Source organism: Nothobranchius furzeri, chromosome 17 (genome assembly GCF_043380555.1).
Source record: "Nothobranchius furzeri strain GRZ-AD chromosome 17, NfurGRZ-RIMD1, whole genome shotgun sequence".
NCBI classification, from domain to species: Eukaryota; Metazoa; Chordata; class Actinopteri; order Cyprinodontiformes; family Nothobranchiidae; genus Nothobranchius; species Nothobranchius furzeri.
This window is the reverse complement of record NC_091757.1, coordinates 53952114-53965441: the sequence shown is the minus strand read 5'-3', so window position 1 is coordinate 53965441 and position 13328 is coordinate 53952114. Positions and strand designations below refer to the sequence as shown.

At 42.1% G+C, this 13328-nt stretch overlaps 1 protein-coding gene across 4 annotated transcripts in view; it reads right to left on the bottom strand.

Moving 5' to 3' along the window:
• sema6a (sema domain, transmembrane domain (TM), and cytoplasmic domain, (semaphorin) 6A) overlaps positions 1-13328 on the bottom strand; it is a 199225-nt gene that overhangs the window by 79225 nt on the left and 106672 nt on the right. For all 4 annotated transcript variants that reach the window (XM_054731599.2, XM_054731598.2, XM_015972936.3 and 1 more), the window contains 2 exons: positions 13118-13180; positions 12453-12554 (listed from right to left, as the gene is read on the bottom strand). In XM_054731599.2, the coding sequence (XP_054587574.2) occupies positions 12453-12554; positions 13118-13180 (165 nt within the window). The remainder of the gene's footprint in view (positions 1-12452; positions 12555-13117; positions 13181-13328) is intronic.

Here is a 13328-nt window from a genome sequence, read left to right as displayed (position 1 = left end):
TCAGCTTCTCAGAGATGAAAGTTGACTTTTTGTAGGACTAGGAATGCAGTTTGTCCAATATTCGCAGAGTTACTCAATAACTTCCTTTCTTGTAGTCACTATTCAGGGTTTAGAGCCAATATTTAAAGGCCATCTAGTTGGAAGATCTCATTAAATTATAATTTAGACAAGTTTTTCTCATTTTCGTTTGATTGGAATCGGCAGGAAAAGATCAGTCGGCGCTGTCCCCTTCTGACCCTGGCTCAAAACCATTCAAAAGTGATGAAAGTTAAAGGTCAACTTTTCTCATGTCTGTAATACATTTGCAGTGGTCTCTAGTAGCAATGAATGCCTTGTAAGCCGTTCTCTGGGGAGAAAATGCTCTGGTGTGCATGTTTGAGAATGGAGAAGTCAGCCGGTGTCGGTACAGGATCTGCTCGGGGTCCTTCGACTGCTGATGACGTCAAAGTACGGCAAACCCACTCGGACAAAATACACTACACATCTTTATACTGTTGGAAAGAATTTAGCAGTTTCGTTATTAAAATAATGTTTCTTAAGACGTAAGTTTGTGTTTATAATGGTATTTGTAAAATAAAACACTATATTGTATTCATAATGTTGAACTCCTCTTTGAGCACATCCCTTGAAGGATCATAGGTACTAGCAACACCTGTGAAATTGTATTTGCAGGAAAGAAGTGTGTCCTGTTTATTGAAGTATTTTGTGTTTAGAGGTTTTGACGTCTTGTCCATGCGTAGTTCAGGTACGCTCATAGCTGCTAGCCAAAACTCTGGAGTTAAAAGTTTTCTGGCTTTACTAAAATACCTGTCTGTACTTATTTGATTGATGGTATTTTTACTTTCTATTAGACTCCAAATGTAACCATTTGGCACGTTTCTAATTCATAATTTGTAAGAATGTAATTGGTGATATTAGCATTAGCGTTCCTATGGGTTTTTCCATGTATATTAGCATTGCACTAACCACTCGCTGCCAAATTGCAGCCTTTGCGATTAGAAAATCTCCTTTTGTCACATCGCAATTTAATTGCACATGCAGTTAATCGTTCAGCCCTAATGTACATGCAGCTCTATGCTAAAAGTGTATTTTCAAAGAGGTAATGATGGATTTCCTTGTAAAAGTTGTCCATCTTTCCAACAGAAACGTTTGCCTGGACCAACATAACGTGACGTGATAACAACGAAACGTGATTACATAATTCCGTGAGGTTCATGTTCAGCCAATCAACTACTTTGACGTCATCGGCAGTCGATGGACCCCGAGCCGATCCTGTACCCACACCGGAGGAGAAAGTAGCTTCAGACAGCAGAATTTTGACTCTTGTTTCCTGATTTTTGGGCATCTTGCCTCTGATTGGCTACAAGCAACACAACTCTACCACTGACTCTGTTTGCTTTGCAATGTTGATGTTTTATACGCACAAATAACACACGCCTGAAGGAGTTCCGCTGTGTGGTGGAGTTGCTAATGCTAATGACTAGCTTCTACTAGCCAAGACTCGCTCTGCTTTCTCCTGGATGTGTAATCATTAACAACCTTCCCCGTTGCGAGTCAAAATTAGATGAGTCCATGAAGGTTGAGTGACAGTGTGACATAAATCTGTCAGGCTTTTCTGAACCAAGAGTTTTCCCATCTATTTTCTATCAGAAGCTAATGAAGGAAGTAGGGGCAGTAGACTATTTTCACTTTCTGCCTGCATGTTAAACTCAAAGTGACTGATCATTTCCACAAATAACAAGTAAAAAATGGTTCTCAGTGAGCCTAATCTTACTATTTCCTACGATCAGTTTCCAGTAGTCTTGTTCATTGCAAACATGTGTTCTTACTTTCTTTGTCTTGTGTTTTTTTTTCCTTCACAAAGGCAAATGTAGCTCACTACGTCTGCAGACCGCTTACACCGCCCTTTCTGCTCTCTAAACAGGTCATTTTGTTTTCTATTCCTGTCTCAACGGAAACGGTTATCATCTGCCCACTAAAAAGGCCACACACACACACACACACACACACACACACACACACACACACACACACACACACACACACACACACACACACACACACACACACACACACACACACACACACACACACACACACACACACACACACACACACACACACACACACACACACACACACACACACACACACACACACACACACACACACAAATGCTTGAACAGTGAAATGGTGTAAAAGCTGGCCAGAGAAATTGTTGAGGCTGATATGGCAGAAACAAGTGACCTTTCACAACAAACAGAAGCTGTGGTGCATTGCTCAGATGACATTATAGCAGAATAATGCAGGGAAATTGTTATTTGACTGGAGTTTGTACATAAAGAGCCACATAGTGATGCATTAACCCTCCCTCTATGTGACAACACCAAACGTACACTCTCTTATCCTTCCACCTCTTCCATCCCCTCAGATGATTTCACCAAGATGGTGACCTCTGCTTCTGGGCCTGGCCGGCTGTCACTAATCTGTTCCTGCAGTTTGAACGGTGGAAGACACTCCCAGGCTCGCCGCAGATAGGCTCCAGCCCCCCGTTGAGCTGGCATGTGTGGAGAAACAACACTCTTGTGGTCCCGTCCATGGTATTACCCATGTCTAAAGCAATAATCTGGATTTCAAAGCCGTCCGCCACGTTTTACCGCAAATATTTTTAAACAAGAAATGTCAATGATGGATGGATCTTTTTTCACTGTTTTTCAGACAAACAGTGTTACTCTGTCAAGCCCACAAACTCAAACAACGAAAGTGAGGAATGTAGCCTCGTCACTGGCTGTCAGGTCTGATTTAACACACTCACAGCTCTGAGGACCTCCCCAGCAGATTGAATGTACAGTAACTTTAGCTTGAGGTGCATCGTATCTGGATGAATTAATTACAACAACAGCTCATTTGTGCTTTCCATAGGCTATGTGCTAATTAATTAGACAAACACCAACGTAGAGCCAAGACATGCCCATTAGGAATGTTATAATTGGGTCAGAATTCATCGTGAGGATCTGATTTTGTGTTCCAGGGACTTTTGTTTATCGCTATTGCGGGGTTTGTCATCGAGGACGTTACTCTTCTTGTTCTTCAACAAGATTTTTGGGTTCAGATTCAACTGAGGTAATATCCTTTATCATCCAGGGCCGAGTCAATCCTAGCGGCATTTTCAACTCAAACATGAAATAGTATCATTTTTAACCTGTAGTGAAAGCTTCATTAACTCATTAACTGCAGAGCCGTGTCCAGGACTTTTAAAATGGGGTGGCCCATGTGGGGCACTTGTTTACTCATGGGTGGCACCAATGGTTATGCTTATTTATTTATTTACACAAATCGTTTATTTATTTATTTACTTGCTATTGACTTTTTGAGTTTCACATTGCACAATCACCATTTTTTTCCCCCTTCATCTTCTAGTTTTGTTGTGGTTAGCAAGTCACTTCTTGTTGCATTACTGCCACCAACTGGAGATGAGTGGGACTCTAAATACTATGTATGTGAATGTGAAAAAATATTAAATAATATTAATACTGCAGAAATGTTCTGTAGGCCTGGGCTAGAAAACAAGGTGAAAGGTGCGTGCAACCACACACTATTCTGGAGTTTAAACCCAAGCCTTTTGTCGACAATGTAAAGTCAATTTAAACTGGAACTTAGTGGGGTGGCACCTGGGGTGGCCAATCAGATTCTAAGGGTGGCATGTGCTACCCCAGGCCACTCTCTGGACACGCCCCTGATTGACTGCCAATGACGACTAAAGGCGTCATTTGCATTTTTTTACTGTGTGGGCATCGGAACGAGCCCCCACACCGTAAGAGCAAACATCCCAGCTCCAAAGCCGATCTTCATCTGCGTACGTCACACGTCACTTTTTGGCGTTGACATCATCATAGAGCGCAATGTTCTGTGACTCTTAAAAAAACTGTGAAAATGCTGAAAAATGCTGGCAGCGAAGTGCTTTTCTGATCAGGAAACGACTGACAGTGAATGAGTTAATGCAAGCTTTTAAATAACGTCAATGCTACTTATTTTATTATTATTAATGGAGCGTTGCTAGACTGACAGAACAAAATGATTTTGCTTCAGCAACTGTCTAAATTTCTGAGCTAATAAGTTTGACTATACTTACTAAAATATGTGTCGACCCAAACTAATTACAACAACTAGAGCTTAAATCTCAGATTAACACCGTTAACAATTAGCTCTATTGGTGTGGAAGTGTGTTTAAGTAAGCTTGTTTGAGTAGTTTTGACACAGTTGTCCAAAGGGACAGCTCATGGTTCCACCCTGAAGATGAATTTTCAGATGGGTAACATGAGCGTCAGCAGCTGGACTGAGCACACGTGTTCCTATACAGACCATATTTTCACCTGAGACAACCCTCTTCATTCATAAAGTTCAAGTGCACAAGTTCACACCTGGTCCAGAGCTGGTGGTGAAAGCCTTAAAAAGGGACACATCTCCCTGACGGATTAATAGTCATGGCTCATTTGTCTTCAGCCTTTGTAAAACCTGGAAGGATGAAAGCTTTCCGTGATCACTTTTTACACTCGAGCTGGAAACCGGAATCCTTGCAGCACTTTTTATAAAAATCATCATCTTCAAATCTTCTGAAGCAGAAACATTGTGTAGCGTCATGAATGTCCTGTTGTTGACCTAAAGGCCATGATCTGCTGCGTCTGCTTGAGCAAAGACATAAAGTCTCTGACGGGCTTATCTACATGAGATAGTGGCCAAGGTCTTTCATGCACTCTGCTCATCTGAACTGCTTCACCTCTGTTACAGCTCAAGACGAAGAAGGAGAACTCTTTTGATAAACACACAATCAAACGTTTGTTATTACCAATAATAATGTGAGCCCAATGTTCAATCAATCTGTGAAATGACAATGTTATTACTTGATATTATAATCCTGTGATCAGTAGTATTTTACAAGTTATTATAATCCTGGACATTTGCACTAGACACTGATGACACGTAATGCTAAAGTCACACGACACATTTACTGTTGTCTGATCCAATCAGAACCGTCGTTTCTGATGCGAGGCGTGGTTTTTCTGTGGTGTTTGTAGAAACCCTCTTTTGCACGTCAAATTCTGATTCGCCAGTAAACAAAAATATGACAATTATACAAACTATCCCACGCCACCTTTTCTTTAGTTCAAAGCGTTCTAGAGAAGTCTCGGACCGGCCATCCGGACTTCCTCTTCAGCCAAAAAGAACCTCGACAAGCCGGATAAAATCTGTTGCAGGTAACACCTGACCTCAACGGTTCCTTCAGAATAAAAGCTGAATCTCACGACCCCTTCAGGGTCTCGGAGACGCCAGTGATAACCTGTCGTGACCCGGAAGCATTCCCAGACTAGTTTGGTCGGCACCGCTGCTTTTCTACCGGCTTCGGTTCCAAGGAGGGTCCGAGAGGACCTCGGCATTCTGGATCTAACGGAGGCTTCCCCTGGGGTACGTAGACCGAAAGATGGCGTTTCACGTGTGTTATAAATCTCCTACTAAAGTTTAGAGCGAAACATTCACTCCCACTCGGAACTAACTGATTCTCCGGATCCGCTGGTTCTGATAACAACATTCCACACATACATCATTCATCTCACGTCTCACTCCACCTTAGTCCATCAGTACACAGAGTGTTTAAGTTAGTCTTGTTTAAATTTGTGTAGAAATAAATTTCTTAGCTATTATAAACCTGACTCTCTCTTTCCTCGGAGTTAATACGAAGTGTCGCTTAATCCCTGCAATAAAAAGTTCTGATCTTCTGGTTAAAATATTCAAAGATCCATCAGATTGATATTTCATATTTCTATGGAATCTCACATCTTATGGTTCATAAGTAAAATGTAAATGACCCGTTCTTTACAACTGCATTGTTTAACAATTACAACAGACATTTTTGAGTGTACACATTCTATTGAGTACATGAGTTATGATCACCTGAGACTCAGAGCCTTGATGACTCCCTACTGACACACACACACACACACACACACACACACACACACACACACACACACACACACACACACACACACACACACACACACACACACACACACACACACACACACACACACACACCACTTCACCCAGCAACAAGCGATGAAACTGACTCCATTCACATATCGGCCCAGCTGGATGGGCGTTTATTATTACAACACAGCAAGAGAGTGACAGAGGGAGAAAGCAACAGGGGGAGAGATGGGGAAGCGGGAGAGAGATATTAAAACTGGCAGAAGAAGAAGGGAGAAGAAGGAAGAGATGGAGAGATGGAAAGGGTGAGAGCGAGAGAGGGGCTGTGTCATGCTGCCAATGTGTCTGTTGGTGGGTTTTTTTCTGATTGGTGGGTCACAAATTGTTGAGTGGCAAACAAGAAGGAGCTAATAAAGAGAACAACTGATTAGAAAAACAAAAAAGAAAAGAGCGAGGGGTAAAAAATAGAGCTGTTCTGGCAGGGAAAGTGTCAGAAAACAGAAAACAAGTTGGGCTGTGGTTGGTTTGGGCCCTCTTTGCCCTCTTTTTTCTCCTCTTTTTGATTCTCTCCACCCGTTTCTCCGCTTCCATGCCTCCCATTCCCTCCTGCTCGCCCTTGCAGCACTGTTGATTAATGTGGGATGAAGCTGGCCCCAAACAGAAGCTCTTTTCAGGGCTGTCACACTGGGGAGATGGAAAGGCAAACTGTGGCCAAGGTGGACTTAACCACACACACACACACACACACACACACACACACACACACACACACACACTTGTGACCACGTAGCTGGGATGAGCCCAGCAGGCCATCAAAGGCCTGGTATCTGCCCAGAGAGTCTGCCAGCTTGCCAGCAGAGCGGTGTGTTTGTGCTGCTTTTTGAAAAATGTGTGTGTTGTACGGTTGCATGTTTGCAAAGGTTGCACCATTTGTTTGATCCCTGCACACTTTTTCCCTCTGTGCATATGTCCAGACTTTACAATGACAGCACAAAAATAAAAGCTGGAATTTTCGCCCTGATTTTTACAATTGAAGTTTATCATTTATTCAATCAAGTAACATCAAAAAGATGCATAAACATAGTTTACTTTGAGTTTACATGAAAGAAAGACATATATCATTCAATAAATGAAGAAATGCGATTTACCTGTTGCAGAAAAGTGTGCTTTTACCCCGGTGCAAGGCCGTTTTATCAAACTTCGCCCTGTTTCACAGCACCTCTCCACAATTCGCATGTACTCCAGCAGACTAGCAGCCATGTCAGCGCAGTGGCAGCTAAAACCAACCTTGAAACCATAACCAGAGGCGCTATAAAAGCTAACCACCCCTGATAAATGCAAAGACATAAACTCCACTTTCCCCTGCGGGAGGAGTCGGTGAATTGAAAGGCACTCATTCTGTGTGCTTAGCATGCTAAACCACAAAGGCAACGGGGCAGAAGTGCCTTGCTTTTATGATAAATAGATCTAGTGGACCAAAGCAGAAGAGAGTTCCCCACAGGCTACACCGATAACATCGCCATCGCCTCGCATCCCAACAAAGACAACAATAACGCTCGTCAGAACAAAACCGTTGAGTCTCGCTGTCCTGCTGTCTGTCTGCTCATCTGTCTGACCCTCCCAGGACATCTTTGTTTCACGTTTCCACTCGTGTCTCAGACACACATCTTGTGTTTTGTCTGATGGTTGCATGAAAAGATGGCAACATTAAACGTTCTCACAAAAACGTGAAAGAGACTCGGAGCTCCGTAACAGCTCGTACGTCTTTTTGCCTCGGGGGGGGGGACAAAAAACTGAGAAAACCCCGAGCTAGGTCATCTCTAATCTTCCTTCTAAAAGGTTTTTTTCTTCTCGTCTTCGACAGAGTAGACACTCGAGCACCAACGAGCATCCTAAGTCAGCTGCCACAGTGGAGCTCTGGTGAAAATGCACACGGAGGGACACCCACTCCCAGGAAACGCTTTAAAATACAATTTCTGCACTAAAATTATATTTTAAGGATTCATCTACAATTGAAATTGTGTAAGTTGTCTAAAGGGGCAGAGCAGGATGAACCAGACAGCTGTTATCGGCTGTGTCTCAATTCAGGGTCTGCATCCGGATTCGTCGCCCGGTTACGTCACAGCGCCGCGACTAGGCCTGTCCCAATTCAAAGACTCCTTCAAATGCGGTCGACGAATCCGGCCTTCTATTCGCCTGCAAGAAGGATGGGTCCGGCGTATCCTTCAGTGGTTTACATTTCCCAAGATGCCTTGCGGGCCGGACGGCAGAACTTTTAAAAACAATGGCGGACAGTGAAGCGGGAGCTGTCGGAGAGGATTGCGCATATAAATGTCAGTATAAACCTGAAAACTGTCAGGTTAAGGACTTTTTGTGATACATGAACGTTATTTTAGCTAGAAATGTTACAGTAAAAGTGCTTGTGTTGCGGTCTCGCCTCGTATGTTCGGCCGCTCGGTGTCGCACTTCTCCCGCTACGTTTTCCCCCTGATCTTAATAGAAGTTTGTATTTTAGGGACATAAGAGAAAACCACGGACTTTATTAAGCTTAGGGCGGAGACGGACCACATGATCACTGGAGCAAAGCATTCGGCGGCTGTGGCATGGAGGTACAATAACATCTCACATTTTAAGTTCAGTTTTTCTGTGAAAACACGAAAGGAAAACCCGTTGTCCTCTTTTCTCTTCCTGTGTTTTTTCTTACATGTTTGTTAAGACTATTCTGGAGAAAATGGGCATCCAGGGGAAGGTGACAGCGATGACCAGCTCCTGGAGCTGATCAGGGAGGACATGAGGCTGCAGAGGGAGGCAGAGCAGCAGAGGGCACAGGACAGAAGGGAGAATCTTGACAGAAAAAATGGTTAATAAAGATTAAACATGTACATATAAAAGAAATATCTAAATGAAATCAGTTCTGCATTGAATTTTATTTTGGTTTACAAATCTGCTGGGTCTTGAAAAGTCTTAAAAGGTGATAACTCGGTTTTGATCAAATTAAGACCTTTAGAAAGTATTAAAAACTATTATCACATCTTTGCTCAGGCTCAGCTTGTCTAAAGTATTTTCTCTGAATTAGCTCTCCAACAGTCAAGGAAATGGTTAAAAAGCTAAATAAAACTTCGAGCTCCATCGTTTAAAGTCCCTTCTCCCTTCTGCTCAGCGGTTCCACGGTTGCTAGGCGACGGAACGTTCGCCGAGGGAGAGGCGGGAATTCACGAAGGCTAGGCCTGTCCAAATTCACAGCCGTTAACGTCCGGTCTACCCAGCGGACGGAGGACCCAGCCCACGTCGGCCGAGTAGGCTGGGTCCTTCGAAGGATGCAGACCCTGAATTGAGACACAGCGATTGTTATTAGTTTATTTTTTTCTAGTAAAATGTTTTATTCTTAATTTTTACATGATTTGTTTTTTTTTCCTAATGTTTTTATCAATAGTGGTTTTTATCTGGAAAGGTGCTTAATGAAAACCCCTTTCTTCTTCTTTTTGTGTCTAAAGTAGTAACTGTACAGCATTAGCCAAGCAGAGCTTTGGCTCTAACTGCTTTTTAAATGCAATAAACCAGTTTCACTTCTTTGCAGATGATATTCAGCTGTTTTTACTCATGAAAGTAGTTTTAACAACTCTGTCGGGGCAGCATCGACACATGGAAGGACTTAAACTTCCTATCTGAAACAAATCAATCCTCTGCTCGTCGTCTACAGGTGGTGAGAAAGGCCTCTGCTCGTCTCCCAGCAGGAATATAGAGAACATGGCCGTACACTGTAAGAAATGGAATGTTGAATTAACCTAACCAAGTTATGTCAACCGGTTCCACTGTTAAACGTAAACATATATTAGAACCAGTTCACTTAACTTGGTTAAGTAAATTTAATATTTCATTCCTGGGGAAAAGCATTGCTGGTTTCAACCCACTGGCTTACTGGTTTTTAAAGGGGCATTATGGAAGTTTGACAGCCAAAACATGTCTAGAAATAATAAATGTCTTCTTCATGCATTCTCCTGCAATGCCCTGGTCCTGTAGAATGAGCCCTGGCATTTTTACTGTGATTGCCTGTTTTTCTGTAAAATCACAGAAAAAGAGAGATGCTCGGGTCGAGCAGGCTGCTTCATGCGCGTTCACGCTCAGGCATCGCCCGTAGCATTTGCTATCCGTAGCTTTAGCAGCAGAGAGAGAGGCAGTGCCACTTTGTCTCTGTTCCTAACGCCTAGTGACAAAGCTAGCTACATTTCTGAGGACCCTTAGCTACTTTCAGTAGAACTTTCTTCTAGATATTTCCTGCTAATTAGCAACAAAATAGCCATTTTCACTCCGAACCGTTCTTTGGTTTGACGTTGTTTCAGCTGTCATCAAGGATATAAAAGTTACAGATACTCTGAATATTACTAGAGTGTAGCTCACCTAGTATGACATCGGACTCTCATGCAGAAGACCTGGGTTTGATTCTGGGTGTGAAAATAGTTTATTTAGAGTTTCTTTTTTACATTAATGGTATTTTTTTTACAGTAAGATGCCCAAATTTTTATTTGAGACTCGCCGAACGGCATTGAATTCACAGATAAAAAAGATGTGGGTTCAACTTTCATTTTGGAACAATTTTTCAAGCAAGGGAAGGGAATGATCTGAGCATGCAGGAGGACTGACCCATCATAAACCTTTGTCGGCTGTGCTGAAGAGAAAGGTACAGAACCAAATTATTTAATTAATTAGCTGCGCGTTCTCCTGTCCTCTGTCCTCCGGGCCACACACACACACACACACACACACACACACACACACACACACACACACACACACACACACACACACACACACACACACACACACACACACACACACACACACACACACGGGACTATCTCAGCTGTTATTTTCGTTAAGGAGTGTGCACGTACAGCATGCGCGCCTCGTGCACGAGCCTACAATTGAAGCTGCCGTTACGCTTTTGGCCTGAGGGGGCAATCGCGAGCATAAAAATTCAAAAGTCCGTAAAGTCCCTTTAAATATTCTAAATGGTCTGGATTAGTGACAGACCGATGCATCGGTTAGCTAAAATATCTGGCCGATATTTACCAATTTTTTTATATATCAGCATCAGCCATTGTGTCTATTAAGTAGAGCCCATTTAAAGTCAGCCACATCTGCAGGCAGCCTGGTGCCTGCCTTATTTAAACGTGTATTTATGTTCCTGAATAATTCAACCTAAAAAACATTATTGGCAACTCACATTTCTTTATATTCTAAATAATTAGTACTGGGTTAGTTTATTCATTTGCTTGATAGTTAAATGTTTGATTTTAATACTGAATAGAGAACAAAATTAAAATTCTGTGTTCAGAAACTGTTTACGGTTGTTGTTATTAGTCACATTTTATTATATAAATAAGGTGAGAAATGTGTAGATATCTGCCATGAAAACCATCCCAAATAGCAATAGCACACATCGGCCATTGGCTGACCATGTCCTCTATAATATTGGCACCGGTATCGGCAACATAAAAATCCATATCTGTGAATCTCTAGTCTGGCTTAGGGTTAGGGTTATCCAGAACTCCTGGTTTTCTGCTAACGCAGAGTGGGTTTTGTTGTTTATTACTGCTGTGCAAATAAAATAAATATTAACATTGAGAAATAATTCCACTTTATGATCATTTCAAACAACAAAATCCACTCAGACTTTCCCAAAACCTGTTTTCACTAAGTAATACCCTCTACAGCTACGCCATCACAGTACTTCCTGTTTATGCTCGTGTCATCTTGAACAATAGAAAATGTTTATTAAAAAGAGATTTTTTGTTGGGTTTAGACAACTCCACAATCCCCCCCCCCTTTTTTTTAACACTAAACACTAAAAACTATGGATTTACATCGCCAAGGAAGGAATTAATCTTCTCAGCCCATCTGCTTTTTATGTCAGCCCATCTGCTTCCCTTCATTCCAAGCGTTCTCCTTCCTCCCTTGTCTTTTTATTGGCAGCTTTATTCCTCTCCTCAAAGTCCATCTTTATTTCTACCTGAAATCATTTTAATCTGATGTGAAAAGACAAAAATCTGTCTACGATTTTCCTTCTGGTGAAAGTTTTCCAGACATGCATGCATGAACGTGGCCCTGCACAGATTTACGGGAGATGGTTGAATTGGATTTCAGGACTGTGTCATCACCTGCGTTTCACACTGTGTGTGTGTGTGTGTGTGTGTGTGTGTGTGTGTGCGCGTGTGTGCGTGTGTGTGTGTGTGAAGAATGCAGGTTGATAGTTTTCTGTGCTTCTAAATCGAGCGTGTCGACCTGGAGATAAAGAGTTAAGCGGGAACCTGCTGACTTGTGAAAGTCATCTAACTGCATTCATATCGCAGTGACTCTTGGAGCATAAGAAACACCTGAAAGTTTGTTTTATTTGTGTGCAACAGGAGAAAGCAGAGAGGATTTCTTGTCACCGAGGTAAATTTCTGTGGATTAATTTGGAGTCTTACCTTGAAGGTTCGACAGGAGGGATTGAAGGCGTTTGTTCCACAAACAAACAAGGCGTCGTCGTTTTGCTGCAGGAGGACTTTGATGAAATTGTGACACTCGTCCTTCGGGGAACGCGGGTCAGGATAAAGAACAAAGACAGGAAGTCCACGGTGACATTTTAGCCTTTTTACTTTCACAAAAACACTTTTTTCTTGTCTTTGATTTTGAAGCACAACTCAAGTGAGAGGCATCTGTAACAAACAGTGACTTTTCACCACGGGACGTGTTTACGGCGTGTTTTAATGCACCATTTATTAGCTTCCTCAAGCAATATTAAAATAATAAATCTTTTTTTGTTATATAATAAAAAAACAATAATACAGCTAAGAAATATAAAGATTCCCATTGATGCAATCTATAAAATATGAGAGCAGAAGCTCAAATAAACTATAAATAATGCACTATTGCAGATTCAGGCTCTCACAGCTGGTGTGTGTGCGTGTGTGTGTGTGTGTGTGTGTGTGTGTGTGTGTGTGTGTGTGTGTGTGTGTGTGTGTGTGTGTGTGTGTGTGTGTGTGTGTGTGTGTGTGTGTGTGTGTGTGTGTGTGTGTGTGTGTGTGTGTGTGTGTGTGTGTGTGTGTGTGTGTGTGTGTGTGAACGATGTGAGGGTGCAGACTTCTCTTACCTTGTGCTTTCCTTTCATTCTGCAGGTGTCCACGTCTCCCTGTCTGGACTTCCATGTCATTTTCTGAAGAAAAGATGAAATTATTTATTTTATTTTATTTATTCATCTCAAACCATCGAAAACATGAAATTGCATATGCACTCCCCCATATTCCTGGTGCATAAAAAATTTTAAAAATGTGGAATACGATAAACATAATCGTTGAATGAAA